General features: G+C 42.3%; 2 protein-coding genes across 4 annotated transcripts in view; one reads left to right on the forward strand and one right to left on the reverse strand.

Annotated features, from left to right (window-relative positions):
* The first annotated feature begins 433 nt into the window (after nt 1-433).
* On the forward strand, nt 434-7,287 carry LOC109874397 (aristaless-related homeobox protein-like). Its single transcript, XM_020466276.2, has 5 exons — nt 434-955; nt 1,511-2,045; nt 3,035-3,080; nt 3,926-4,230; nt 4,389-7,287. The coding sequence occupies exons 1-5, from the start codon at nt 781-783 to the stop codon at nt 4,612-4,614; spliced, it is 1,287 nt and encodes a 428-aa protein (XP_020321865.1). The 5' UTR covers nt 434-780; the 3' UTR covers nt 4,615-7,287.
* A 7,945-nt stretch (nt 7,288-15,232) lies between these two features.
* The window catches only part of LOC116358317 (pyruvate dehydrogenase (acetyl-transferring) kinase isozyme 3, mitochondrial-like), a 35,145-nt gene continuing 22,693 nt past the window's right edge, over nt 15,233-27,684 (reverse strand). For all 3 annotated transcript variants that reach the window (XM_031809604.1, XM_031809605.1, XM_031809606.1), the window contains one exon: nt 15,233-15,345. In XM_031809604.1, coding sequence (XP_031665464.1) covers nt 15,248-15,345 — 98 coding nt within the window. In that variant the 3' untranslated portion in view covers nt 15,233-15,247. The remainder of the gene's footprint in view (nt 15,346-27,684) is intronic.

The raw sequence follows: 27,684 nt of genomic DNA on the forward strand, positions 1-27,684 counted from the left end.
TATTGTTCTTCCTCACCTAGGTCTATAACACAATTGTATCCATATGTCAAAGTATCTGATCTCAACGTGCGTAAGAATTTAAATTATAAGGGTTTTAATAGTGTAATGAAACAGCAGGGAGCAGGTCTCGAACCCTCGTGCTTCGTGCTTGAGGTCCGGCGCGCTAACGACTGTGCCGCAAAAGCATGCTCGTGCGGCAGGTTCGATTTCCGCGCTTATTAACCCAGGGTTGTTACACTACTCCCTCCTATCAAAGAGCGCGTCCTCGCGACTCTACGTCTTACAGGAACGCGCTTACCGACCAAGCACACGCACTGTCGTGGATGCGAGGTCCGATCACTTCTCACACCAATGTAATGAAAAGAGTAGGTCTCGAACCCTCGACCTTCGAGCCCGAGGTCCGGCGAGCTATCGACTGTACCGCAAAAGCATGCTCGTGCGGCAGGGTCGATTTCCGCGCTTATAAACCCAGGGTCGTTACACTGGCCTGACATCGAAACGTATGGCAAGAGCTCTTTAAAAAAGTAAGCTGTGATCTGTCTGGTTCTTGAAATTGAACTTGACTGACAATCGGGGGCTATTATGCTTGTTTTTTTCAGCTGGCAACCAATAGGAAGCCAAGAACACGTGGATGCGACAGATTTGGGACTGTGACAAGTAAAGTAGCCCTCAGATGTCAGTGTCGACGGGGGATGAGAGAAGGTAGGCAGCGTGGTTGACGAACATACTTTTTTAGTCAAGCTCAGTCCAGACAAGAGGCTCACCTGTGCGGCGAAAAAGATGAGCCATCCAAATGAGAAAGATGCCTCTGACACAACCGAGAGTAAACCTAAATCCCCCATGCTCTCGTACTGCATCGAAAGCATACTCGGCCGGAGAAGTCCTCTCAAAGTCAGACTCACAGGAATGCAAAGTTTACCAATGCTGGCTGGAAGTAATAATGCGTCTTTGGAAGGTAATATGTTGTTGGTTGACTTTCTCTGTAACACCTTGCACCCTACTTTGGGCGCAATATGCAATTAAATAATACATGTCCAAATGTAAACATGTCCAAATCTTTATTGCATTTGCAGCTAATGGTTAAGATATAGCCAGTGCTTGACTTGGACTGAAATAGGTTCCGGTACTCATTTTGGGTGCCGGTAATGTTTATACAGTATATAGGTGCAGGAGCTCCACGATAGGTTTGAGCTAATAGTCTATAAGAGGAACAGGAGCTCAAGCAGTAAAACCGGAGGTGCCGGTAGGCCTACTCAGCTCCCGCCCAAGTCAAGCACTGGATATAGCGTTCAAAACGCATACGAACGAAACAACATGAGAAACAAACAAAAAAAGTGTAAAATTTGTGCAGCCTGCCCTTTGCATTTAACTTAAATTTCATTAGGCCCGCCTATGGGTTTTTAGAGAAGACTAGCATATACAGGGCTATATACTAGTCTTATTAAACATATTGCATATTGCGCTGTTGATTATTTATAAGTTCCTTAAAATAAACGGTCTGTCTTCACAGCCTCTCAGAAAAATGCCGACATACACCTGCCCACCAAGTTGCGGCGTCTATATGGCCCAGCCGGGAAGTTCATGGACTCCAGTCGCGGAGTTCGCGATCATGAGAAGCAAGAAGACAGGGAGCGTCCTCTAGACAAAGCCCATGAAATTCTGAAAATCACTCAGGCGCCACAAGTTAACATCAGCCGCAGTAAATCATACAGGGAGAACGCCTCCCACAGTCCGAGAGAGGAAGAACAGAACCCCGGCCGAGGGAAAGACGGGCAGGGTGAACTTGGCGCCCCAAAATTCGAGGACCCTTGCAAGGAGCGCATCTGCGAAGACGTAGAAACGTCCCCAAAGAACAGGGAGAGTTTGCACATCGATGGAGATGTAAAAGATAGCGAGGACAACGTGTGCCTTTCAGCTGGCAGTGACTCAGAGGAGGGGATGCTAAAGCGAAAACAGAGGAGATACAGGACTACGTTTACAAGTTATCAACTTGAGGAGCTGGAGAGAGCTTTCCAGAAGACGCACTACCCGGATGTGTTCACAAGGTAGAATTATCGTGTGCCAGCACTTTTAAAAATCTGTTATTTTAACACTATCAAAATGTTAATCTGTTGCATATATGGCTAGGCCTATGGTTATGAAAATAAAATAAAAATGAGCTTTCAGTTTGTGATAATCCAAATTAGGAGTCTAGATATGATTCGAAAATTAGCCTTTTTTAATGGTAAATCCTTGCATTGAGGTGATCAACATATAAATGAACATTGTTTGCCTAAGAAATGTAAGAATATCAAACATTTATTATCATTAATAGTAATATCAGAACAGTAATATTATTTATTAAATTGTTATGAATTATTATATAACAGTCATATTACGCATCATTAGCCTACTTTGTTATTAATAATACTAATAATACTAATAATACGTGTTGTACACTATAATTAACACATAACGAAAAGGAAATATAAAAAGGTGTGTGTGTGCAGGGAATAGAATACCAATGAAATATTATAGAGGAGGCTATTATATTGGTTTAAATATTATATTCCTTTAAACCCATTGTAATGATGATCTTACAGTGACACACTCATTTTCATTATTATTAATTATAATTGTGAAATATTGTGTGTTTTTTTACTCATGATAATTGTGGTTGCAAAAAAAAATAATTCTCCAAAAATATTGTTCGAGAGTGTTTAAATTATTGAGAGGTCAATTGAAGTTGGCTGCTGCAGATAGAAAGGTTTGTTATTAAATGATGGAGCTATTTGTTTGCATAATTGCAACATATTTGTGAGACAGGATATCTATTGATTCAAACAGCAGAATTTTGAAGATTGATAGCTATGAATTGTCATTGTTTATTTTCATTATAAGAAGCCTACACAGAAAGTAAGCTAATCCAACACTATTTCATATTTTATATAATGTTATTTCTATTGTATCTTTAGGCTTGTATTATTCTCATCATTGAGATGTTTAAAGCGATGATACTGAATATTATTTGGCATTTTTTCTTCTTTCAATTTAGGGAGGAGTTAGCGATGCAGTTGAATCTCACCGAGGCGCGTGTGCAAGTGAGTCTAAATTATTATTACTTCATATTTTACATCATTATCACCATATTTAATTTCGATAAACATGCAAGCACATTATATGATATCCTATAACAATGTGCATCATAATACAAGTGTAAAGTCTATGATAGACCTAATTGCATATTATTGCTATTATTATTATTACATTAAGTAATACAGTTCACTTATGACAGTGAGAGGGAAAATGGTTTTAAAAACACACCAGAAAACGGAATTTGCTTTAGGGCGTTCATGACTTTATCGTGCACTTAATATCAGTTCAAACAGCCAGTATTGACGTAATGGCCATCCTCGCACTGCGGTGGCGGGTAAAGCTGTTTGATTTCCCATCTTCTTTTGTAATAGTCCTGCATTGATATGTTGATATCTTGCACTGAGATAGACGCCGTTATTGGTGCTCGCTACCCTATCCTCATTTTAGGATATTGCTTACATTTTGAAACTCGAGTCTCAACCTTAGATACCAGACTAAGCATTCAACCCCCCAGATGTCACTCGCTTCAGCTGTAGATTAGCAAATCATATTTTGGAGAGGTGATAAAACCTCGTAAATTCCATATATTTCGTTTTATAACCAGTGTCAAGTCTGTATGGGAGGGGAATCCTCCCTCTCTGTTCTCTTCACTGTCGCCAATAATTGGATTACTTTCAATTTGAACAAAACATGCTTTATTATCATGTCCAAATGACAATTTCAACAAGTAACACATACTAAATAGATAATACTAAGTATGTACCCAACATTTTGAAATACTAACCATAACCACATAACTCTAACCCCAACGCTAGGCCTAATGTTCTTTCTCTTCCTCCCTCTCTCTAAGGTGTGGTTCCAGAACCGTAGAGCTAAATGGCGGAAACGAGAGAAATCTGGGGTTCAGACTCACCCCCAGGGCCACACCATCTCTGGACCCCTGGGTGCAGCACACCACCTAAGCCACTACCTGGAGGGAAGTCCCTTTTCACCCCACTCTCACCCCTCCCTGGACTGTGCCTGGACAGCTGCTACCACCTCATTCCAGGGTCTAACCCACCCCCTCTCCTGCTCTTCCTCCCCCCTGGGATTTGGCCCCTTCCTGGGAGCAGCCATGTTTAGACACCCCACCTTTATTAGCCCCTCCTTTGGAAGGTGAGCACCATCAACACCTCTATTAGTAAGGCTTCATCTGATTGAAGTGGTTAATTTGGACTATATGTATAATAAATTATTTCTCACTTCTCTCCTTCCCTGACATCTTCTGTATCTATCTCTTCCACCCTTCCCTATCGCTCTTCTTCCATTGACAGACTCTTCTCCAGCATGGGTCCCCTGACACTCTTACGTCAGCCCATACCTGCAGTAGAGGCCCCAGTCCAGCCCCCAACGGCCTTGTCAGAGGCCTCCCCCTCCTCGCCTGTAGACCGTCGGGCCTCCAGTATCGCAGCACTGCGCCTCAAAGCCAAAGAGCACTCAGCTCAGCTGACACAACTCAACATCCTACCTTCCAGCACCACTGGGAAGGAGGTGTGTTAGGAGACATTAAACCCCCTCCAATTCCTTCTATATGGAGCAGGAGTCATGACCAAAGGAATAGCAGCTTTGAAGTGGTAGGCTATAGCACAACAAGGCCTCATCTTTCCCAGTTAGTTGTCCCAATGTTCTGTTACTCCAGACTGTCCACAACATGCTTTACTCATGAACTGAGGAAGAGAGAAGAAATACAAATAGTGAACTCCCTGCCCTTTGACCCTCAGGAATGACCCATTAGCAGCCTCGCACAGGGTACTACAGGCCACCAAAGGAACAGCTCTAGGCCCTGGAGAGGTTTAAAAGGAGAGCAATGCTGTTGATCATATAAGCCCAATGTATGTTTAGTGTATTGATGATATGGTGTTTGTTGATAGATAGATTTTCGCAGTCTTATTAAATTACTTGGGTATTCAAGTTATTATTTATGATCAATCATATATGAGCCAGAAGCAAGTTTTCCGGAGGAACATTTTACATATATATATCAAATTAAGTTTTCTTTCCTGGTTTCAGATGAATCAGTTGACAAAAAACTGTCAAATGCAAAACTTTGCACCTTTGCTTGCTTTTAACTGTGTTGCAATGAAATGAAAAAATGCTAAATGAAATCATTCTGAGGACAGAATTGAGAGGTGTATTCAACAGCATGAAACAGTATTAACAAGCTTGCAAAAGAGAAACAGATGTGTCTCCAAAAATACTCTTGCCCAGTATGGATTGATGGAGCCTAGTTCATAGTCCCACTGATGGATCTCAAGAGCTGGATTCAACTCTTAAACAGGGACAAAGATGTGGATTAAGGGATTTATATGGTCATACTTATTTTGCAACAAAACGTAGACCGGCATTAAAAGACATTAAAAAAATACTGCTTTTTTTTCATATTATGTGGTGCCGTATCCTACCATCTCATTAGATGTTGTTTTTCCTCTTGATCTCACATCTTAATTCTGGAGCCCTACCATTGGCTATTAACTTGATAGCAGTTACCGCTCCTTTTTTTTAAACTCTTCTGCTCAATTTGACCCCGTCCATGCTGCTGAACCAAATCGCGTGAAATTACCTCTCGGATTAATATCCCTTTTTATTGAAAATCCTTCGCGTCTTTTACTTACTAATCTCGTCTAATTTAAACGACACAATAAAGCGACTTTTAGATAAAAGGGTCACTAGAAGTAGCTTTATTTCAGTTTCACCAGCTGGATCCCTTTAGTATAGGGGCATTGTTACAAGGGCTAACTATTTCCCAAATATATTTCCAAGTGTTTTCCAAGCGTTTACATCTATGTGTATATGTGCGCGCATTTTTAGCCATTAATTTCCCCGTTTCAAATAGCATGGCGTAATAATTAACCCAAATAAACTGTCCAAATAAATATTTTAAAATGTAACATTGTTTTCATGATAACGCATTTCGTCGGCATCTCAAGAAAGCATCTTTAAAAATGGACAATAACCCGATTAGCGATGCCTGTTCCAGGATGAATAAACCTTAAAAATCGACTGGAGATAACGTTGAATGACTGAATGACCGATTTTGAAAAGCAAAGAATGACTGAAGTATGGCACTCATTGTGTGACTTGCGTCAATTCTCTTGCAGCTCATTCTCCTTCATCCAATTAGAATACGTTATTTATTAAGCGGTTTGTCATCTCATAGCTTTCCATTCAGAGCAACAAGGAAATCACTTTGTTAAAAGGCTGGGGGTTCCATTATTTCCCTGAGGCAGGCTACTTACATATTCGACAATGTCATGAATAATGTCGAGAGAATAATAGTCCAGGATAGGCCTACACCAATCCCCCTTCAAAGGACTATCAGCAACACAGTAAATTGAATTTCATTGAGTAGCCTAATCCAAGGAAACTCAGAGGCAAGAAGAAAATAAGGAACAGCCAAACACCTGTCATATTGTGATCGGTGGTTGAGAGGCTTTGGCATATAGCCCCAAAGAGGGAAACAGGCCATGCTGAAACACTCTTCTGAATGCCAAGATGTATATGAACACATTTGACCACACACAAGATGTTTAATCAGACTAAAGAACAACAGCACATGCAGGCAATGAAACAATAAAGGCCAACAAGTTATAATTTGGATAAACAGAGGCAAAAAAAATGATTAAGTTCATTAGGCATCATTAGCAACCAATTTGAAGTTGTCACTGTGCCACTTACGCCTCAAATGCCAGGCATTTTGTTGGATCACAAATGAGTCCATCAATAAGATAAAAGAGAGAGAGAGAGAGAGGGAGAGAGAGAGAGAGAGAGAGAGAGAGAGAGAGAGTGTGAGTGAACTCACTCTGTAGATGGCGTATTGACTTTTCCCACCAGGTTGGAGAAAAGGGGACTATTTACTCCACCTCACAGCTGTAGGGGAGTTACAGACAAACTTTCACTTACTGCCATGTAGGCAGAGAAGGAGGAGAGAGGGAGAGAAAGGAAGAGGAAGGTGGGCATTGGGGAGTTGGCTCAGAGATAGAGAGAGGTGTACAAAATATCATAACAAATTATATTCTATTATAGAAAAAACATTTTCATTTTCAATAAACTTTCAAATGGAAAACGTTACACCTTTCCTTGCTTTTAACTGTGTTGCAATGAAATGAATAATGCAATCATTCTGAGGACAGAATTGAGAGGTGTATTCAACAGCATGAACAGTACAGAGTGCACGTGAGAGAGAGAAAAAGTTGACCCACTCTGTTGATGGGTTATTGGCTTATAAAAATATCAGAACAAATTAGAACTCTATTATTGAATAAACATTTTCTGAAATTTGTATTTTGAAATAATTTCAAACCTTCCCATTTACGTATTCTGAAGGTACAAATTTGATGATATCAACAAACAGAGGGGGAAATGAGGTGAATCTAAGGAAAGAGGAAAATATGTAAAGAGGAAAATACATTTGGAAAGAGGGAAGAATAAGTGAATAGGGTTCAACATAAATTTAAAACATAATAATCCGTTTAGCAATTAGTTTATATTAAAAATGTATACTTTTAAAAAAATCATTTCAAACGCCTTATAACGCCCATACCTTGGTGACAGGGCTTGTGACAATGGCCATCACACAGCCAGGCCTCATTCCAAGCATTGGACAAATACTGCTCAACTGGCACAGATTGAGAGTCATGGGTGAAACTCTGAGAGATGAGAACATGATGATCACACAAAATAACCCAAATACAAGAGAAAGTAAAGAGAAAACAGGGAAGATAAAGAGGAGGATTAAAGGTAATCAAAACAAAAGCAATCATGCCATCAATTGTTCAAGATTAGATGTTTTATCTTTCTGATTTGTATTTGAACAATCTGAGGAGTGGAGAGGTAGATAGATCATTCTAAAGCGATGGAGACTGTATGAGGCATCTTCTTCCCTTGAACACATTCAGCTGAAAGCACCGCTGGGGCACAGCAGGAGCCATATCACAAGTCAAATGGATTGCCTTACAGCATGAATAAGAAAGATGGAGAGGAGAGAGAAAGGCTGAGGAAAGAGAGTACATTATTTTGAAAATGAGAGCTAAAATGACAGCCAAGAAAGGAGAGTAGAAAATATCAAAACAGAAAGATAGAGAGAGAGATGAGGAAAGAGAGCTATAGAGAGAGAGAGAGATGACGAAAGAGAGCGAGAGAGAGAGAGATGCTGTGATAATCTCTTCTACAGGCTGTACAGCCAGTCACAAAGTGTGTCAGCTTCAGTGAGTGCTAACAAGGTGTAAATACAATAACAAGCATGTAATTAAGTGAGCATGATGAAGTTAATGGAGATAACACACATTCCATTTGAGCTGCTTATGAATATTCTATTAGATGTTATTAGGCAGCTGGAATAGCTGTTAATTTAATCATCACTCCGAGCAGAGAAAAGTTCTTTGTGCGATTGTAATTGCAGAGAATTAATAATTGGTTTGACAATTGTACCAGTGGATTCACAATGGTGCAGGGCTCAGGGGGTGGTAGGTGGGCTGAGTGAGTCCCAGCAAGACATGGAGCCTGAGAGAAAATGAGCAGAGCAGATTAAAGACCATTTTAGGTTATCAATGTGGTAAATGACATGTAAATATGTACGTAATCGCACAGACCACATTATAGGACATGAGTATGAGGAGTTACAGGGCATGAGAGAATGCAGTAGCCAGAGGGGGGATGAAAAGTTGTTCACGAGAATACAATCAAAGTCAACAGAGAATCTGTTGATATTGGATATTCAATCGTCTGCATTTTTTACATTTCACCGAATAGCTCACACTGTGTTTTAAATTGCCTCCACATTTAACTTGGTAGACACCAATCAGGCAGAGAGGATTGTGGTCTACATGTAGATTAGCTGTGAGCGCCATCCCCCCTGAACCTCCACCCTGTCCTCCTTCTGACATTTCTCTCTTCATCCCTCTATTCATCCCTCTCTCTTTGCTGTTGCCCATCCTATTCAGAAATCAGAGCTTATTCCTGAGCTATTGAGTTTAAAGAGGAAAAGGGAACAAATGTGCCTGAATGATTAAGGGGAAAATGGGTTTAAAAGGTTGCCATGCATTGCGTGTGAGAGAACACATTTGTGTGGTATCTATGCTTTTGCAGGTCTGTTCTCAGATGACCAGTAGCCAAATCTGTCAGGAACTAAATGACAGAGGTCTGATCAGTGAACCACAGAACAGAGGACAATCATTAGGTTCTCTGGTCTCATCTCAACAGCATTGGCAGAAATATTCGTAGGGAAGAATAAATCAAATGCCCAATTGGGTCGCCTTTCATGTTGGAACAAGTTGTGCATTCCATTTTGAGTGTAGGAATGCACATGTACTTATCATTACTTTTAGCCTAGCTGTTTAAAGTGTTGGGTGCTACATGACTATAAGGTATTGCAATAAGGTATTGCATACTTTCAGCTATGTGGAAATGTATGAGTGAATCAGTACAACGTCTAATTGAAGGGTGGGAAACGCCATGGAGTTTTACATGCAAATGCATTTTCTAAATCAGTGGAGGTGTGTTTTTATTCATCTTGTGTGTATGTCTGTGTGTGTGTGTTTTCTCAGAATTATACGTGTGAACTGTTGCGTGCTGCTGAACAGTGGCCCTTGAATCAGGGGGAATACAAATAAATTGATGAATAAATATATACAGCAAACCTTGAATGCCTAAGTGGTGTCTGAAGAACAGAGGATGAAGAAAGAATCATGTTAGCCTCTCCCCTGGAATCCGGCCTAGACAGATGAGCGTTCATCTATTGATTACACATCTAACCAGCCTCCCTGCCTTTCGCTACAAACTCCCAAAGTGTTCACTAACATTTAAACGAATCCATTCTAAGAGGGTCCCCTTTTTCAATCAAGTGACATCCATCATGGCAGCGTGTGATGATAACGATCCCTTAGGCCTCTCAGTGCTCCGGCCCCAGATGAAAATAGCAGGCCTGAAGCTCGTCTTGAGCGCTCCAAACAAGGCCTAGCTGGCCAGCTCAAACACATGCTCCATGTCCCATTATTTATGAAGGGCTATCCTTTTGCCCTCTCGTCAATTACTCTCCCTATCATTTCCCGGAGTCTGAAGACTGTTTTCAATCAACACCGGCCGTCCAGGCAGTGTGATGGCGCCCTCTTTCCCTCTGTCTCCTTATCCTGCTCCTAGGACAGTGATTGGTCCAATTTGCATTGTGGATGCGTCCTGATTGCGACCACTGTAAAGTGAGTGCTGTCAAAATGTCCTTACCCGAGAGGAATATATAGGCGCATCATTTATTCTCCTCCCCAAAATGACCACCACTTGAGAAAACATTTAAACTGGCTGCATTGGACAAAATGGACAGTATGAGGGGTCAGGAATTGTAAGAATGGATTCTACAGAAATGACTGGATGAATCGCTGAGCTGCTGTCAGAGCTATCCTCAACCTATATAAGTGTTCCATCATCAAAATGGTTCAAGTCCCTTTGTGTGTGTTTTTTTTTTACAAGGGGATAGGCTTAGAATATTCCAGCCATCAATAAATGAGCTGGACCAGAAGCTTATTCCAAAAGCCACAGAGGAGCTCATTACAAATTGATCATGATAAATATTGTTATGAAGGAGCAGAGAGATGGATCCTGTGACGTTCCCTATGAGAGGAGACCTGTGAAAACCTTTTGTTTTGTTTGTAAATCCCTCAGTAACTGCCCTAACTCAACTTAACACCTGCCACTGTTGTTCCAGTCATACACATGAGTGATGGAGAAAAGCAGAGAAATGACCTCCTTCATAGTAGTTTGTTTTGATAAGATATTGTGTGAGAAGCTGATGAGCAGTGGCTGTCAATTTGATTCGCCATTATTCTTCCTGCTAATTGTCGTTATTGGGCCTGAACTGCTGTGTCCCCATAGTAGTCATACAATTCTTGCATGAACAACACTTTAGGGGGAATTAGGAAGAGTTGTGAATGGTTTTAATACTCATGTTTGGCTTGGCAACTGTTACCCACGAACTGTAGCCTGTCAGTTCAGCAAAGCACTATTAATGAACCCTTCCCCTCTGTCTCCAACACACATTATGACATTCCATGACTCCTATTTGCTGATCTGTTGTAAGCCTAAAAAAAGCTATTTTCACAGCAAAGTTGCAGATTTTTCAGCTTGAGCAACGCTGGACTTAACCATCTGTGAAATTACTTCTTTATCAGAGCAATCCAATGTTCCCCCTCCTTTGGCTGCAAGACCCTAAAAGTGCCGCTCACATTACAGGAACTTTCAATAAATTCCCTGATTTTCCAGAAATCCAGGGTTGGATTTCCTGATTATTCCCTTCTCATTCTGGGAATGCCAACCAGGATTTTGGGACTACCAACCGGGATTTTGGGACTACCAAACAGGATTTTGGGACTATCAAACGGGATTTTGGGACTACCAAACGGGATTTTGGGACTACCAGGGAATTTATTGAACCCTACACACCCACATGGATGCATTCCCATTACACCATCACATCCATGTTGTAAACTGTTTACCAACACAATGGCCAAGAGCAAAAACAAACCTTAAAACGTCTGTCCAATACCTAGCATTATTCAGTCCACATTGGTATTCAGTCTAATAGTTCAAAGAGAATGCTTTGCTACACCTAAAATCAATTGTTGACTAGTGGTCAAGCAGCATGATTCTGGCCCCACAACTTCCATTGTAAACACATCAACAGTTATGTCTGCAGCTGCCGTAGAGAAACAAAAATCCTAAACAGGTTTGTTGAAGCTTAACAAAAATAAATCATTTTAGTTAATTTAATGGGCAAAAATGAGAATGGAAAGTAATCCACAAAGCAGGTCGCCCCCTGAGTCAATATACTGTATGTACATCATTATAAGGAAAATAAGGAAAAGCAGGGAATTGGGAAACAAAACCATTTAACTGAAGCACCAGTTGATGTCTCCACTTTTTGTTGGGCGTAATTTGTTCCCATTGAAAGGTATAATTGTCAGCAATTTGAAGATATTCATGCTAAATTTTAGAAATTAATTTCAATTGGAAAATGTAGAAATGTCAGCTCTCGTGAAAGGGATTTGATTTCTATTATCCATCCTCAAAAGACTATGATTCCCAAATACACTTAAGCAAAATCATTTGTGTTCCAGAAATTCAGTGCTTAAAGAGCGATTAGGCCATAAATTGATGCTCTTTGAAATGGAGTGAATGTGCTGGGCTCCATCTGAATGGAGTGAATGTGCTGGGCTCCATCTGAAAGGCACTCAATTATCCCTGATTGCTCCCCTCTATAAAGTATCACAGAGAGATACCTGCTATTGCTGTAATTTGTGGGAGAATTAACATGCTGCAATTTGAACTGGAGAAAATAGGAAACTGTGATGCACATCAATACAACTGACGAAGAAAAGGGAAGAGTGAGGGGGAGATGAAATAGGGGGAGATATAGGCGGGAGAACAATAAAAAGATGAAGGAGACAGTTACTGTCCACAAAACCCCAGTCCTCTTGGACAAACATGCAGCTCAACAACCCCATAACAAGTCCCAAAATCAGTCTCTCTCGCGCTCTCTCGCGCTCTCTCTCACTCCGTCTCTCTCTCTCTCCCCCCTCTCTCCTCACCCTCTCTCCTTCTCTCCCCCCCTCTCTCACTCTGTTGCTCTCAACTGTCTATCTCAAATCAGTATCCATTGTAACAGCTTGAATAGTATCATTATAAACCAGAGGTTTCTTTCAAAATCAGTAGAAACCATTGAATCAATCCCGTCTACTTGGAGCAATTTTAGTCCATCAGGATAGTGGGCAGGGCAAGGGGGAGTGGGGCTGTTCGTCCTGTGATGGCGGTTTCATAATACACTTTATAATAGAAGTGCATGTATAGAAGAACCTTTACTCAGATCTAATTGGCACCTGCCTTTCCCCTGGCAAAATGAGCTAAAGTCACACTGGTATGACACTCCCACTCACTACCACAACTAATGAATCACTATTCCTAGCCAGGTATGGCTGTAGCAGCATGCACCTTTCATGGTTAACCAGCAGAACAAACACAAATTGATCTGGGCAATATTTGTCCTTTTAAAAATATTTATTGAGGCAAATTACTCAACAGAGGAGAAGTCAGTGCCATGTGAATGAAATGAAACGAGGAATGAATCTCTCGATCGTATTTAATGATGATCCCCTCAACTCTCGTACAATGTGGCAGGTTTCTCTCCCATTCATTTGACCTGGTTCATCTCATACAATGTCTGATATCTGACCACTAGCTACAATCCCACTGCCTTCAATAACAGACTCACACGTCCCTTATGCTAGAAAATGGTAACTCAACTCAACTCTAAGTCCAGGCTGTGGGTATATAGACATTTGATATAGTTGTTTTTCTTGGGAAGGTTTAATGACTACTATACAGGCAACACTTAAATGGAAAGATGCCATATGATGGCACTGCAGCCTATACAGTATAATTTAGTCAGTTATTATGGTTGGAAATGAGGATGTCAGAGAAGTGGGGAAGGGAAATAAATCAATTCCACCAGCTGACAGCTTATTTCGAGGATAAAGCTCTACCAATTACATAATTATACCAGTCAATTTCTAATCCAATGAACACAGACACCTCTGCAATGAATTCCAGGTAATTTAACAAAACAGAGCAAGGCTACAAGGGCTCAGCATTCAAAGCAGCCAACCTGTCTCTCTTTGTTGCTCATCTCTCTATATACTGTATCTCTCTGTCCCTTGGTATTCCTTTGGTCAGCCCTCTCCCACCCTGGCCCTAACCGATGAAAAGTAAGCCTAAAGAATAAGCCCTCTCCCACCCTGGCCCTAACCGATGAAAAGTAAGCCTAAAGAATAAGCCCTCTCCCACCCTGGCCCTAACCGATGAAATGTAAGCCTAAAGAATAAGCCCTCTCCCACCCTGGCCCTAACCGAATAAGAGTAAGCCTAAAGAATAAACCCTCTCCCACCCTGGCCCTAACCGATGAAAAGTAAGCCTAAAGAATAAGCCCTCTCCCACCCTGGCCCTAACCGAATAAGAGTAAGCCTAAAGAATAAGCCCTCTCCCACCCTGGCCCTAACCGATGAAAAGTAAGCCTAAAGAATAAGCCCTCTCCCACCCTGGCCCTAACCGATGAAAAGTAAGCCTAAAGAATAAGCCCTCTCCCACCCTGGCCCTAACCGAATAAGAGTAAGCCTAAAGAATAAGCCCTCTCCCACCCTTCCCTAACCGATGAAAAGTAAGCCTAAAGAATAAGCCCTCTTTTACATTTTCTGGGTAATCAAGGGCTTTATATTCAGCAATTCAACCTATTATTTATCACAGATTATCACTTTCCCTCCTCTCCAGTCAACCCCCCCATGCTACCCTTCCACCAGCCGGTTACCATGGGTGACCCGCATGGTGAGCATAATTACAATGATTTGTGAAACGCCATGGCAACCTCCATTAAAGCAGGGTAAATACCAGGTCTTTGTGCAACACTGTTATTTCTGCTAGTGACGCTGGGCCAGACTGGGGAGTGAATGTGTAAATGTATATTTGCCTTTGCCCCCTGAGAATGTAAGCCTGCTAATGAGGACAGTAGTGAGGTGTTCAGGACTCTCCACCTCTCAATTCATTAATGCCTCTGTTTGGACAGGACTCTAAACAAACAATGCCCATTTCTTATCTGTAGCCATGTTAGCCTCAACTCCCCATCTTTACTTTCCTCCATCTATAAAACATAAACAGACCCCTGTATTTGTCCAGTCTTCTATTGCTAAGAGGACTTCTTTATTACAAGACAGGTGGCCCTGGGTTATTGGCTTGGGAGGGGTTAGGACAAGTCAGGCCTAGGTTAGGAGGTGTATAAGGTGTTTTGTTCTGTTTTCCACAATGTATTTGTTCAAACTAGACTCTCATTAAGGGTGCTTTACCATATTGGGCTAAACATGAATAATTTATATTCTCAAGGGGGTGCCGTGAGCAGATCTATAATGTGTGATCTTGTTATTGTGAACAAAGTAATAATGGATGAATCAATAGAATCACGTTTCAAGTAAGACCCAAATGCAGACTGTCGATGTAACAATGTTTATTACAGCAACAGGGGCAGGCAAACAACAGGTCAAAGCAGGCAAAGGTCGATAATCCAGAGTCGTGGGGCAAAGGTACAGGACAGCAGACAGGCTCAGGGTCAGGTCAGGCAGAGGTTGGTAATCCAGAGTAGTGGGGCAAAGGTAAAGGACGGCAGGCTCAGGGTCAGGGCGGGCAGAAAGATCAAAAATGGGAAAACTAGAAAGCAGGCACAAACAAGAGACAGGAGCAGAGGTAAAACCGCTGGTATTCTTGACGAAACAAAACAAACTGGCAACAGACAAACAGAGAACACAGGTATAAATACACAGGGGATAATGGGGAAGATGGGCGACACCTGGAGGGGGTGGAGACAAGCACAAAGACAGGGCGTGACAAATAGACATTGGATTATGCAACAAGTTTACATTTTATAAAACTGTGTAGTCTCGTAAACCCAACCCTAGGCAAAAGCAGTGACTAGGGTACGGTTTCAATGATGGACTCTTTTGGCATAGAGGAACTATGTCACAACCTACGTCGATAAAGGGAAGACAACAAATCCCAGGACTCTCCTAACAAATCACGAGGCATTTATGCCATAACGTCACATTTCGAAACCAAAGTTTACAGGAAAAAACCTTTGCAGAGATTTTATTGAAGGTACTTGATGCAACCTAGCCACTCATTACAAACAACCTCCATAATCTACATCTTGCTAAAGTAGATACTGTTTAGTATTTTAGAGTAGTGACGTAGGCCGGGAGATGCCTAAAGAGTCTGTCATTGAAATTCGACCCTAGTCACTGTGTTGCCAAGGGTCAGGTTTTAGAGACTTCTGAAAGGTTGTCGATCTTCCAGCGTTGAAGGTTGTCGATCTTCCAGCGTTGAAGGTTGTTGATCTTCCAGCGTTGAAGGTTGTTGATCTTCCAGCATTGAAGGTTGTTGATCTTCCAGCATTGAAGGTTGTTGATCTTCCAGCGTTGAAGGTTGTTGATCTTCCAGCGTTGAAGGTTGTCGATCTTCCAGCGTTGAAGGTTGTTGATCTTCCAGCGTTGAAGGTTGTTGATCTTCCAGCATTGAAGGTTGTTGATCTTCCAGCGTTGAAGGTTGATCTTCCAGCAGGACAACAACCCCAAACACACATCAAACGCACCCTGGAATGGTTCAAGAATAAACACGGGACTTTTCTGGAGTAGCCAATGAAAAGTTCAGATCTGAATAGCGTCGGTAACCCATGGCAAGAGCAGAAAACAGCAGTTGGTGGAGGGCACCGTTCAAAAAGTGTTTGTCTGCAGTTATCTTGGCCAAAGGCTGTGTAACCAAGTACTAGCTCCAGGTGCCAATCATTTTGGCCAAGCCATTTGTCTTTATTTTTTAAATAAAAATTGTAAACATAAGTTTACAGAAATAAAATTGGTTCTGCAATGTTAAAAGTATTTTTCAAATTCAACTTATTTTTGTAAACGTTTTACTATCGTCCATGTACTGTAAAGGGAAATGAGGATAGTGGGAAAGCTCAGATATTTGACGAGAGCTTCATTAGTCTTCCTTGTAGACTCCACGATATGGGTCAGGAGTTTATCCTGATCAGATCACATGGGTCAGATCACATGATAAGGTCACATGATCAGATCACATGGGTTAGGTCACAAGATCAGGTCGCATGGGTCAAGAGAAAACTTCTGTCCCTGAACATGATTTGTCTGTGGTTTATGAGTGTCCTTTAATACTGTAGATCTGTGCAGTGTGACGTGTTCTGCTGTGTACCAGGCCACGTTCAGTGGGCTACAGCGTTTATCTCCCAGATGTCTCTGATTCTCTGGCTAATTAGTGGACATTTAGAGCTGTCTCCATTACCAGTGCTGTAAGTGCAGAGGAAACCCAATCCACTGGTTTGCAAACGGCTCTCTTAATTGGATGGAGGAATTCCAAAATGTTTACACATCACTCTGTATGAACGGGTAATGGGCCTGTGATAAAGTGGGGGTTTAACAGATGGTGCCGTTTGGGTTGTGTGTCGCAGGGGTTAAAACAACTGCATTTTAGTTAAGTTGTCCATGAGGGGTCTGAACAACACACAGGCACAGCGTAACACAACCATGCATGCACGCACATACACACACAGTTAACTTCCCAACTTCTCTGTATCTGCTTGAAACTAGGAAATGGTGTGCACTGTGATGAACTCTAACAGCTGCTAAGAGAGACTTGCTGCCAGAATTCCTGACAACTTCAGGAAAAAACACATTTAATTAGAACTTGTATTCAGTAATTCATCACTGCATCAGAGTAAGCCACTATGATTTCCTTTAAATGGAGGATAATTCAGTGAGAGGGTTATAAACAGCATTTAAATGGGACTTGAGATCCACACACAGGCGGAGTCATAATAACCACTAATGACTGCTAATCAGGAAACGCTTGTGTGGCAGACAGGGCCCCCTCTCTACCCCCTCTCTGCCCTAACAGCTGCAATAAGTGAGAGAGACACACAAACAGATATGAGGAAGAGAGAGAGGAGAGAGAGAAAGAGAGGTAGAGAAGGGGGGAGAGAGAGAGAGACTTATGATGATGGAAACTCCAACTGAGTGGTAAATTCACATAACTTAATTTTGTACTGGGTAATTTTTACCACAGCAACTTGTGGGCAGCAGAGAACTATGCAGTTGTATCCGAGGGTTATTGGTTACAATCATAGAATGGGCCGCAACCTTCACTCTTAGAAAAAAGGGTTCCAAAAAGGATATTCTGCTGTCCCCATAGGATAACACTTTTTGGTTCCAGGTAGAACCATTTTTGGTTCCAGGTAGAACTCTTTTGGGTTCCAGGTAGAACCCTCTGTGGAAAGAGGTCTACATAGAACCCAAAAGGGTTATACCTGGAACCAAAAATGATTCTTCAAAGGGTTCTCCAATGGGGACAGCTGAAGAACCCTTTTAGGTTCTAGCACTTTTTTTTCTAAGAGCGTAAGACAAATAAGACAACAGACTGGGCAGCTCATATTCAGCTGTATGACACGTGTGATGACACATAGTACAGTATGTAAGTGGTAGGACAGGTAGAGAAGTGTATGTGTATGTAACGTGATGTGGAACTCTTGGTGTACAGTACATGATAAGCATGTGTGTAGACTGTAATTTGAATGTATTTACGTACAGCATGTGTATTATGTGTGTGTGTGTATGTGATTAGCATGTGTATTATGTGTGTGTGTGTGTGTATGTGATTAGCATGTGTCATGGTGTGTGTGTGTGTGTGTGTATGTGATTAGCATGTGTCATGGTGTGTGTGTGTGTATGTGATTAGCATGTGTCATGGTGTGTGTGTGTGTATGTGATTAGCATGTGTCATGGTGTGTGTGTGTGTATGTGATTAGCATGTGTCATGGTGTGTGTGTGTATGTGATTAGCATGTGTCATGGTGTGTGTGTGTATGTGATTAGCATGTGTCATGGTGTGTGTGTGTATGTGATTAGCATGTGTTATGCTGTGTGTATGTATGTGATTAGCATGTGTCATGGTGTGTGTGTGTATGTGATTAGCATGTGTCATGGTGTGTGTGTGTATGTGATTAGCATGTGTCATGGTGTGTGTGTATGTGATTAGCATGTGCCATGGTGTGTGTGTGTGTGTGTATGTGATTAGCATGTGTCATGGTGTGTGTGTGTATGTGGGGGTGACCTCTGCAGCAGAGGGATGTGGACAGGTGGGTGACATGGTCCTGTGGTTCAGAAATAAGGGTGCTAATCTGGGGCATGCAAACGGAGATGCTGTAGCTCTGCGTCCTGTCAACAACAAGCCCAACCCCAAACTCACCCCTCGTCCCCGGCTCCACCTGAGACAAGGACACAGTGCGGCTATTTCTGTGTGAAGCTCGACTCCACAGAACAGCTTATGGGTCCCCTTTTATAAGCTGAGGGAGGGAGAAGAGGCCTTATCTAATGCCAGAACAGCCCTATCGCTCTGCTTGTCATTCCTCCTCGCAAGGTCAGCTTGGATTATGAGGTTAGGTGATTGGATATGAATGGTCATAATGGCAGGGGTCATGAGTCTCAGCTTAAAGAGATCAGAAGGGAAACAACTGCAAAAATACAATCTCCATAAATAAAGAGGCAGATTCCAATCTAAATTCATCATGATCAACCTAGAGTTCATCAAACAGTCTGCATGGGGATCTGGTGGAGCTCTACTCAACTTGTGATAAGTGGCTGTGGTCTGGGGTCATGAAAAGAACTGAATGATCTGTGTGACTGTTGCTGTTCCAACAGGTGGGTTGACTTAGCACCGTTATTATCACCTCAGAGCACAGTCACTGAACACTGTCCTAGAAGACTTCTCCGGTGGTGGGAGACCACTGAAGTAGAGCTGTGAGTAATTATTCTGATTACTCCTGATTGTTCTGCCTGTCTACAGGAACAGTTTGTCATTAGTTCTGATTGTTCTGCCTGTCTACAGGAAGAGTTTGGCATTACTCCTGATTGTTCTGCCTGTCTACAGGAACAGTTTGTCATTACTCCTGATTGTTCTGCCTGTCTACAGGAACAGTTTGGCATTACTCCTGATTGTTCTGCCTGTCTACAGGAACAGCTTAGCTACATATTCCACACAGCTCTCTCATTCATGGTTTACTGACTGTGGTCTCCACATCTTCTTAGGATGGCCACATGGTGCTGGGCAGAGGTGCTATTTAGAGACCAAGAAGAAAGAGAATGAGAGAGAGACAGAATGAATGAGAGAAAAAGATGGATAGACAGAGGGAGAGAGAAACGTTTTTTTGTAATGTTTACTGTTCATTTTTTATTGTTTTTTTTCACTTTTGTTTATTGTTTGTCATATGCTTTGGCGACGTGTTTCCCATGCTAATAAAGCCCCTTGAATTGAATTGAGAGAGAGCGAGAGTGAGAAAGAGAGAAGGAGAGGAAACAGAGAGATTACTAAAAAAATCTCTATCCCCTAATGAATAAGCAGTGATGAGAGAGCAGTGATGACGACAAGGCTACAGTTCCACTTGTCTTATTAAGGTCTCTATTCAATTAGATCTGCTTTAGCTGACATCCACATAGCAGTTGTTTTGGCGGTGTCTGGGGTGGAACTGCGTTAGAGCTGTCAAATCCACAAGCGGTTCCTGGCATTCTAGCTAAAGTGGACAATGCCATTGGCTTCACAGAGTCACATTAACAGAAATCCAATGCAGCCTTGTTTACTTGAGCGTAATTATTTCTAGATTACACAGTTTTTCGTTCTGAACTTCTAACACGAATGGGGCGGCTATGGCTTCCTGACAATGATCTCAAGAGCAGCTGCTCACCGATTTGACGGCTGTAAAACAGTTCCACCTCCAACACTGCCAAAACATCCGCTATGCGGGTGTCTGCTATCGCCTGTTAACACCTGATCTGATTGAATCTAGGCCTAGATTTCTGAGTGCTGTTCTCTGTGTTGAGTTTGTCACAGAGCTCATTAACCTTTGACCCCGGGGCCAAAGGGTGAGACAGTGTTTTGACAGGACTGACAGCTGAGGGACTGGGGTGGCGGTGTCAGTGAAAGACAAGTAGTTTGACCATGGCCTAGGAATGCTCCCCAGGGTGGAGGTTGGAGGGGCTCGACTTTAAACGCAAGCCAACGGACACATTTCAAGCCAATCAAAACATAGGACGCCATGAGGTTAGCTTCTACACGTGTCACATGACCCTTGCAACGTCGCCTCTGTGTACTACTGTGCACCCACCTCCCATAGTCTGTTCTTGACTTGTGGACTGTGAAGAGACCTCTGGTGGCAGGTCTTGTGGGGTACGCATGGGTCTCTGATAGTGGTGTAAAGTACATAAGTAAAAATACTTGCAAGTACTACTTAAGTACTTTTTGGGGTATCTGTACTTTATTTTACTATTTATATTTTTTGACAACTCTTACTTTACTACATTCCGAAAGAAAATAATGTACTTTTTACTCCATACATTTTCCCTGACACCCAAAAGTAGTCCATTAGTAGTACATTCACGCACTTATCAAGAGGATATCCCTGGTCATCTGATCTGGGGCACTCACTAAATACACATGATTGTTTGTAAATTATGAGTGTTGGAGTGTACCTCTGGCTATCCGTAAATTAAAAAAACAAGAAAATATTGCCATCTGGTTTGCTTAATATAAGGAATTTGCAATAATTTATACTTTCACTTTTATGTTTGATACTTAAGTATATTTTATACTTTTATGTTTGAAGTGTATTTGATCAATTACATTTACTTTTGATGCATAAGTATATTTAAAACCAAATACTTTTAGACTTTTACTCAAGTAGTATTTTACTGGGTGTCTCATTTTTACTTGAGTCATTTCCTATTTACTCAGGTATGACAGTTGAGTACTTTTTCCACCACTGGTCTCTGAGCTGTGTGCTAGTAGTTTAAACAGACAGCTTGGTGCATTCGATATGTCAATACTTCTCACAAATACAAGTAGTGACGAAGTCAATTTCTGTTCAGACCACTCAAGGAGCACACACAGATATACTCAACACTCAACACACAAAAATCCAATGGAGAAACTGAATGCCATTGTCTCCAAAGGGATATTGTATGCCAGGGTTCCCCAACTGGCTGCCCGTGGACCGAATATGCTCAGCGGGTGACTTAATTTGCCCCTCCTTCCCCCAAGTTTTCTGAGCAAACATATTTAAACATTTTACACCTGGAAGCAAGGTTTGAAATTGTTATGTTTTCATCAAATATTATTTCTGTTTGGGGTTATTTGCAGTCTACAATGATTTGTAATTATGTTCCGGCCCCCTGACCAGCCGCTCAAGAAAAAAATTGTCCCGCGCCTGAATCGACAGTAGTTGATGATCCCTGCTGTATGCTGTGGTCATCAAACTATATACATTGTGTTGTTCCTAAATATTTATAAAAACTATACCAAATTCATACTTTGACTAAACTGCTACGGTCAGCTTTTCTCTCCTTGCTTTTCTCTATGTCAGTTGTAATAATTGGTTTATTTCAACCAGTGATATCCTTAAACGTTTTCCCTGAACATGATGTCTAATTCTCTATCCCTCGGTCTCCCCCTCTCTCTTCTCTCGCTCTCTTCCCCCCCCCCCCCCTCTCTGTCCCCCCTCTCTTCTCTCCTCCCTCTCTCTCTTCTCTCCCCCCTCTCTATCCCACTCTCTCGCTCTCTTCTCTCTCCTTCCTGTCTAATTTACAGCTCAGCCTCTGTGAGCATGTCATTCTGATGTCACTTGAAGGTCAGTAACCAGGCCTGGAGGCCGGGAAGGGCATGCCTCAGTGTTGGGATCATAGAACTGAGACTCACCCTGTTCTGCACCCTTAAGTCCCCAGAAATACCACCTCTTATTTAATACAACCGCCTGAAATCACTTCAGCAGGCAGCGAGGCCAGCATTCTGGACATGAAACCTCTGAAAATCAAGACCTACCTCATCCCAAACATACCCTTCCCCTGGCCGGGCCTGTCATCTGCGCAACAAACATCTTGACAATGAGGGTACTGCCTGGTGCATACCCCAACACATTAGAAACACACACAGACATCACTCCACCTCCTAACAATGTGGTATAACCTATACATCCACCTCATACCATACAACCACCAGCACTATCCAATAACCCTCATTTAATTTTGTCCCATTAAGCCACAGCCCAATCCTTAATGAGTCTGACCCCATTCCTGTGTAGCCATGCCATATCAAATACATACTGGCAACGTGATTTTCCAGTATCCCCCCGTCACAATGCATGCACCTCTCCCATTATGTCTTGTTCCTGAAATATCAAACGACACGTTTTGTGGTTCTGACAACAGAGAGTACATCATTTGGGAGTGCAGACGAACATGTGCTTGGGAAAATGTTTACTCAGATCATATCTCTCCTCTACACACCTCCACCCCTGCCCCCCCCCCCCTGTCCCAGCCCTGGGTGAGTTATTGCCATAGGCATGGTCCACGGACAGATAATGGGTCTAATTTAACTCTGTGGCTGGTGGCCAGTGGCCAAGAGGTCAGAAGTCAGACTTCTCACAGTGTTCCACAGTCCAGTGGAACAGAGCCATTAGTCATAAACTTAACTTCATTAAACCTCACTACACTGCCCTCTTTGGGGAGAAATAACTGACCCACATTACCCTGGAGGGATTGCATTTACATTTTAGTCCAGAGGGACTTACAGGAGCAATTTGGGTTATGTGCCTTGCTCAATGGCACATCAACAGAGGTGCCATTTCACCTAGTCAGCTCAGGGATTCAAAATCAGCAACCTTTTGGATACTGGTCTAACGCTCTTACTCAACCAGGGTCCTAGATCTAGGTTACCACCAGATAAAGCCCAATTATGGATCACTGGAGACATCAGGGTACATACAGCCTGTGGTGGTGATGAAGTAGATACAGGTGGTGTGATGGTCTTGCTTGGCTGTATGTTTTTGGCTTTGTGCTGCAGCACAGAGTTAGCTCCTGGATGGCTCTTGTATCTAATCCGGCAGTCGGCTAGTTCAACATCTTTGTGTTGCTGGGTCAGAGAGGGTTGATTAAGCCTGGCCCAAGGTGCTAATTGTGTCACACGGAACGTTTTCTAAGTAGAAATACGAGCAGGGTCATAATGCCTCAATAATCATTGCTGTTTGTGTTGTATTCTGGGCCTTACTAAACAAACCTTTGGCCTTCTGAAGTAAGCCATCTCATTGGGGAACATTTCAGTGCCAAGAGGCATTTCAATTCACTCAGATGGCAGGTTACTATTTAACCTGTTTCCAAGAAGCAAGTGGAACCACCATTAATAAAAGTAGGGACCCATGTTGGTTTAAACACGGTGGAAAGATCTGGTTCACCATCAACAATAGAATGTAATTGTGATATCTGCTGCCCTGCATGCCAACATCATTGGCATGCTTAAGAGCAGATGGTCTCCAACAGGTGGATCGCCAGCTACCAGTAGCTTTGAGCCCACATATGATTAGCTCGCCAAAAAATGCTAAAAGGACAAGCAATTTTTCATGTTTTCCACCGCAAACTAACATAAACAAATCTCCCAAAGATCAGACAACCACAAGCTCCCAGCTACTAACTAATCAACACCAAATTGACACTATCCCACCCTTGGTTAGCCACTATTGGCTTAAAAAGCCAAACTTAACACAATATATCTTCCAATTAATGTCCAGCAATATTGCCCCTGTCTGTCTGTGTGGCGCGCATTTATTTATCACTCTGTGTGTAGCCAGCCAGCTGATGTGATAACAGTCTTTTGGGTTGACAGAAATACTTTTACCAAAACCTTCTAAATTAAATGTTAAATTAAGTAGGCTTACCTGGCAGAAGTATATCATGAGTAAGTATATCATTTGTATATATTATTTGTTATTAGCTTACTTTGCCATGACATGAGCAGCAGCAGTACAGAACCATCACTAGACCTGCACATTGGGGCGGCAGGGTAGCCTAGTAAGCGCTGGACTAGTAACCGAAAGGTTTCAAGTTCATATCCCCGAGCTGACAAGGTACAAATCTGTCTGACTTGCCTAGTTAAATAAAGGTTAAAAAAAAACAGATGGACATTCCTCACTTGCTAGATGTGCAAATAAAGGTCCAGATGCGCAATTTGTTAGTTTACTTCCAGGCGTAAAGAAAATGGTCTTCTGATGTGATATAATCATTGACATAGACTCAGAACATCCAATTTCCCTTTTTCTCTATGAATAATTGTAATTTTGAGAGTGAAAAACTAGCACAAATCCAAAAACAGGAAAAATAAAACATAACATCATTTGGGTAAATATATATAATTCACAGATTTTATAGCCCCCCCTTTACAGATGTTTATTAACCATTATTTTACCAGATATATTGACAGAAAACATAGTGCACTACTTTTTCTTGTACACTAAGGACCGGGGGAGGTGTTGAAGGGGAGAGGAAATAGGAGAATTTGTATATTTGAAAGCTAGAAAGAAAAATGGTACTTTGCAAAAACAAAAAATTAAATAGCTCTCATGCTAGACAAGGTTGGAGACCCCTGCTTTAGAGCCACAGGGACATGGCAGCCTGCCACCTCAACTCAAAAACTCCACAAGGGTTTGGGGGAGGGGGCGCCAGGCCTTAGAAGAAAACCACTGCCTGAACAGAAGCTAGACATGCTAGAGCCGACCCTATTCTCTCAATTTTAAAACAAACACTGAGAGAATGTTGCTTTAAAAATGATATTTTACTACTGCAATGTAATGGAACTAATGCTCTTTCTCTGAGATGTGGGTGCCTTGTGGCTGTCAAATAGTATATGTACACTACCGGTCAAAAGTTTTAGAACACTTACTCATTCAAGGGTTTTTCTTTATTTGTAATATTTTCAACGTTGTAGAATAATGGTGAAGACATCAAAACTATGAAATAACACATATGGAATCATGTCGTCACCAAAACAGTTTTGCCAAAAAGTCAAAGTGTGCGAATGCACTGTATTTGATAAGATTCAACCAAATTTGCTCCAGCAATTACCGCGAACCCGTCCTCCCCAATTAAGGTGCCACCAGCCTCCTGTGCTACAAACATACAGGTTCACTACTTCCACACTACCCACACAATCACTTATGCCTGCATGCATTTAGGACAGAAAATGTGGCTACCTATGCACTGCCACAATCATATGCAAAGGTAACTGAACTAAATGGCTATCCCCCTGTAGCACTCACGTCTGTCATCATGAAGGGCTTTGAGAGACTTGTCAAGGATCATATCACCTTCACCTTACCTGTCACCCTAGACCCACTTAAACTTGCTTACCGCCCCAATAGGTCCACAGACGATTGAATCGCCAACACACTGCAAACTGCCCTATCCCATCTGGACAAGACGAACACCTATGTAAGAATGCTGTTCATTGACCATAGCTCAGCATTCAACACCATAGCACCCTACAAGCTCATCATCAATGTGAGGTCCTGGGTCTCAACCCCGCCCTGTGCAACTTGGTCCTGGACTTCCTGTTGGGTCGCCCCCAGGTGGGGAAGGTACATCTCCACTTCGCTGATACTCAACACTGGGGGCCCACAAGGGTGCGTGCTCAGCCCTCTCCTGTACTCCCTGTTCACACATGACTGCGTGGCCATGCACACCTCCAACTCAGTCATCAAGTTTGCAGACAACACAACAGTAGTGGGCTTGATTACCAACAACGACGAGACAGCCTATAGGGAGGAGGTGAAGGCTCTCCTAGTGTGGTGTCAGGAAAATAACCTCTCACTCAACATCAACAAAACAAAAGAGATGATCGTGGACTTCAGGAAACAGCAGAGGGAGCACCCCCCCTATCCACATCGAAGGGACAGCAGTGGAGAGGTGGAAAGTTTTAAGTTCCTCGGCATACACATCAAGGACAAAATGGAATGGTCCACCCACACAGACAGTGTGGTGAAGAAGACACAACAGCGCCTCTTCAACCTCAGGAGGCTGAATAAATTTGCCTTGTCACCTAAAACCCTCACAAACTTTTACAGATGCACAATTGAGAGCATCCTGTCGGGTTGTATCACAGCCTGGTATGGCAACTGCACCACCCACAACCGCAGGGCTCTCCAGAGGGTGGTGCGATCTGCACAACGCATCAATGGGGGCAAACTACCTGCCCTCCAGGACACCTACAGCACCTGATGTCACAGGTAGGCCTTAAACATCATCAAGGACAACAACCACCCGAGCCACTGCCTGTTCACCCTGCTACCATCCAGAAGGCGAGGTCAGTACAGGTGCATTAAAGCTGGGACGGAGAGACTGAAAAACAGCTTCAAGCTCAAGGCCATCAGGCTGTTAAACAGCCATCACTAGCACAGAGAGGCTGCTGGCTACATACAGGCTTAACATAATTTGCCACTTTAACAAACGGAACACTAGACACTTTAATAATGTTTACATATCTTGCATTACTCATCTCATATGTATATACTGTATTCTATACTATCTATTGCATCTTAGCCTATGCCGCTCTGTTATTGCTCATCCATATATTTAAATTTATATATTCTTATTCCATTCCTTTACTTAGATTTGTGTGTATTAGGCATTTATTGTGGAGTTTCGCTACACTCGCAATAACATCTGCTAACCACGTGTATGTGACCAATAACATTTGACTTGATATGATTTCATATGGATGCATGTAGCCACAAAATCACATACAAACCCTCCCTTCTACTCATCGTTCCTTCAACACATGTAAATCCCGCTATACCCTACCATACAATAAAAAGGATTCATGTGGTTAATGGTTGGAAGTGGATTACCCATACTACCATCTTCAGAAGTACATACCTAATGCTACTCTGACAGCCTGTCAAATGGCAAACAGGCCACAGGGAACTACAGTCCGTCTGAAGCCTAGCATCTCCTTCAACAACATCTCCCTCTCTACAATCACACATTGGTCCTGAGGGACAGATCCCCTTGCCCAGGAGCCATTAAGCCATACCGTGAACAAGGCTGGCCGAAATATGAGTACCATTGTTGAGAGCTGGGCGCTGTCTAGTTTCACATTTCTCAAGAAAGGTCCT

The sequence above is a fragment of the Oncorhynchus kisutch genome, linkage group LG29 (genome assembly GCF_002021735.2).
Source record: "Oncorhynchus kisutch isolate 150728-3 linkage group LG29, Okis_V2, whole genome shotgun sequence".
NCBI classification, from domain to species: domain Eukaryota; kingdom Metazoa; phylum Chordata; class Actinopteri; order Salmoniformes; family Salmonidae; genus Oncorhynchus; species Oncorhynchus kisutch.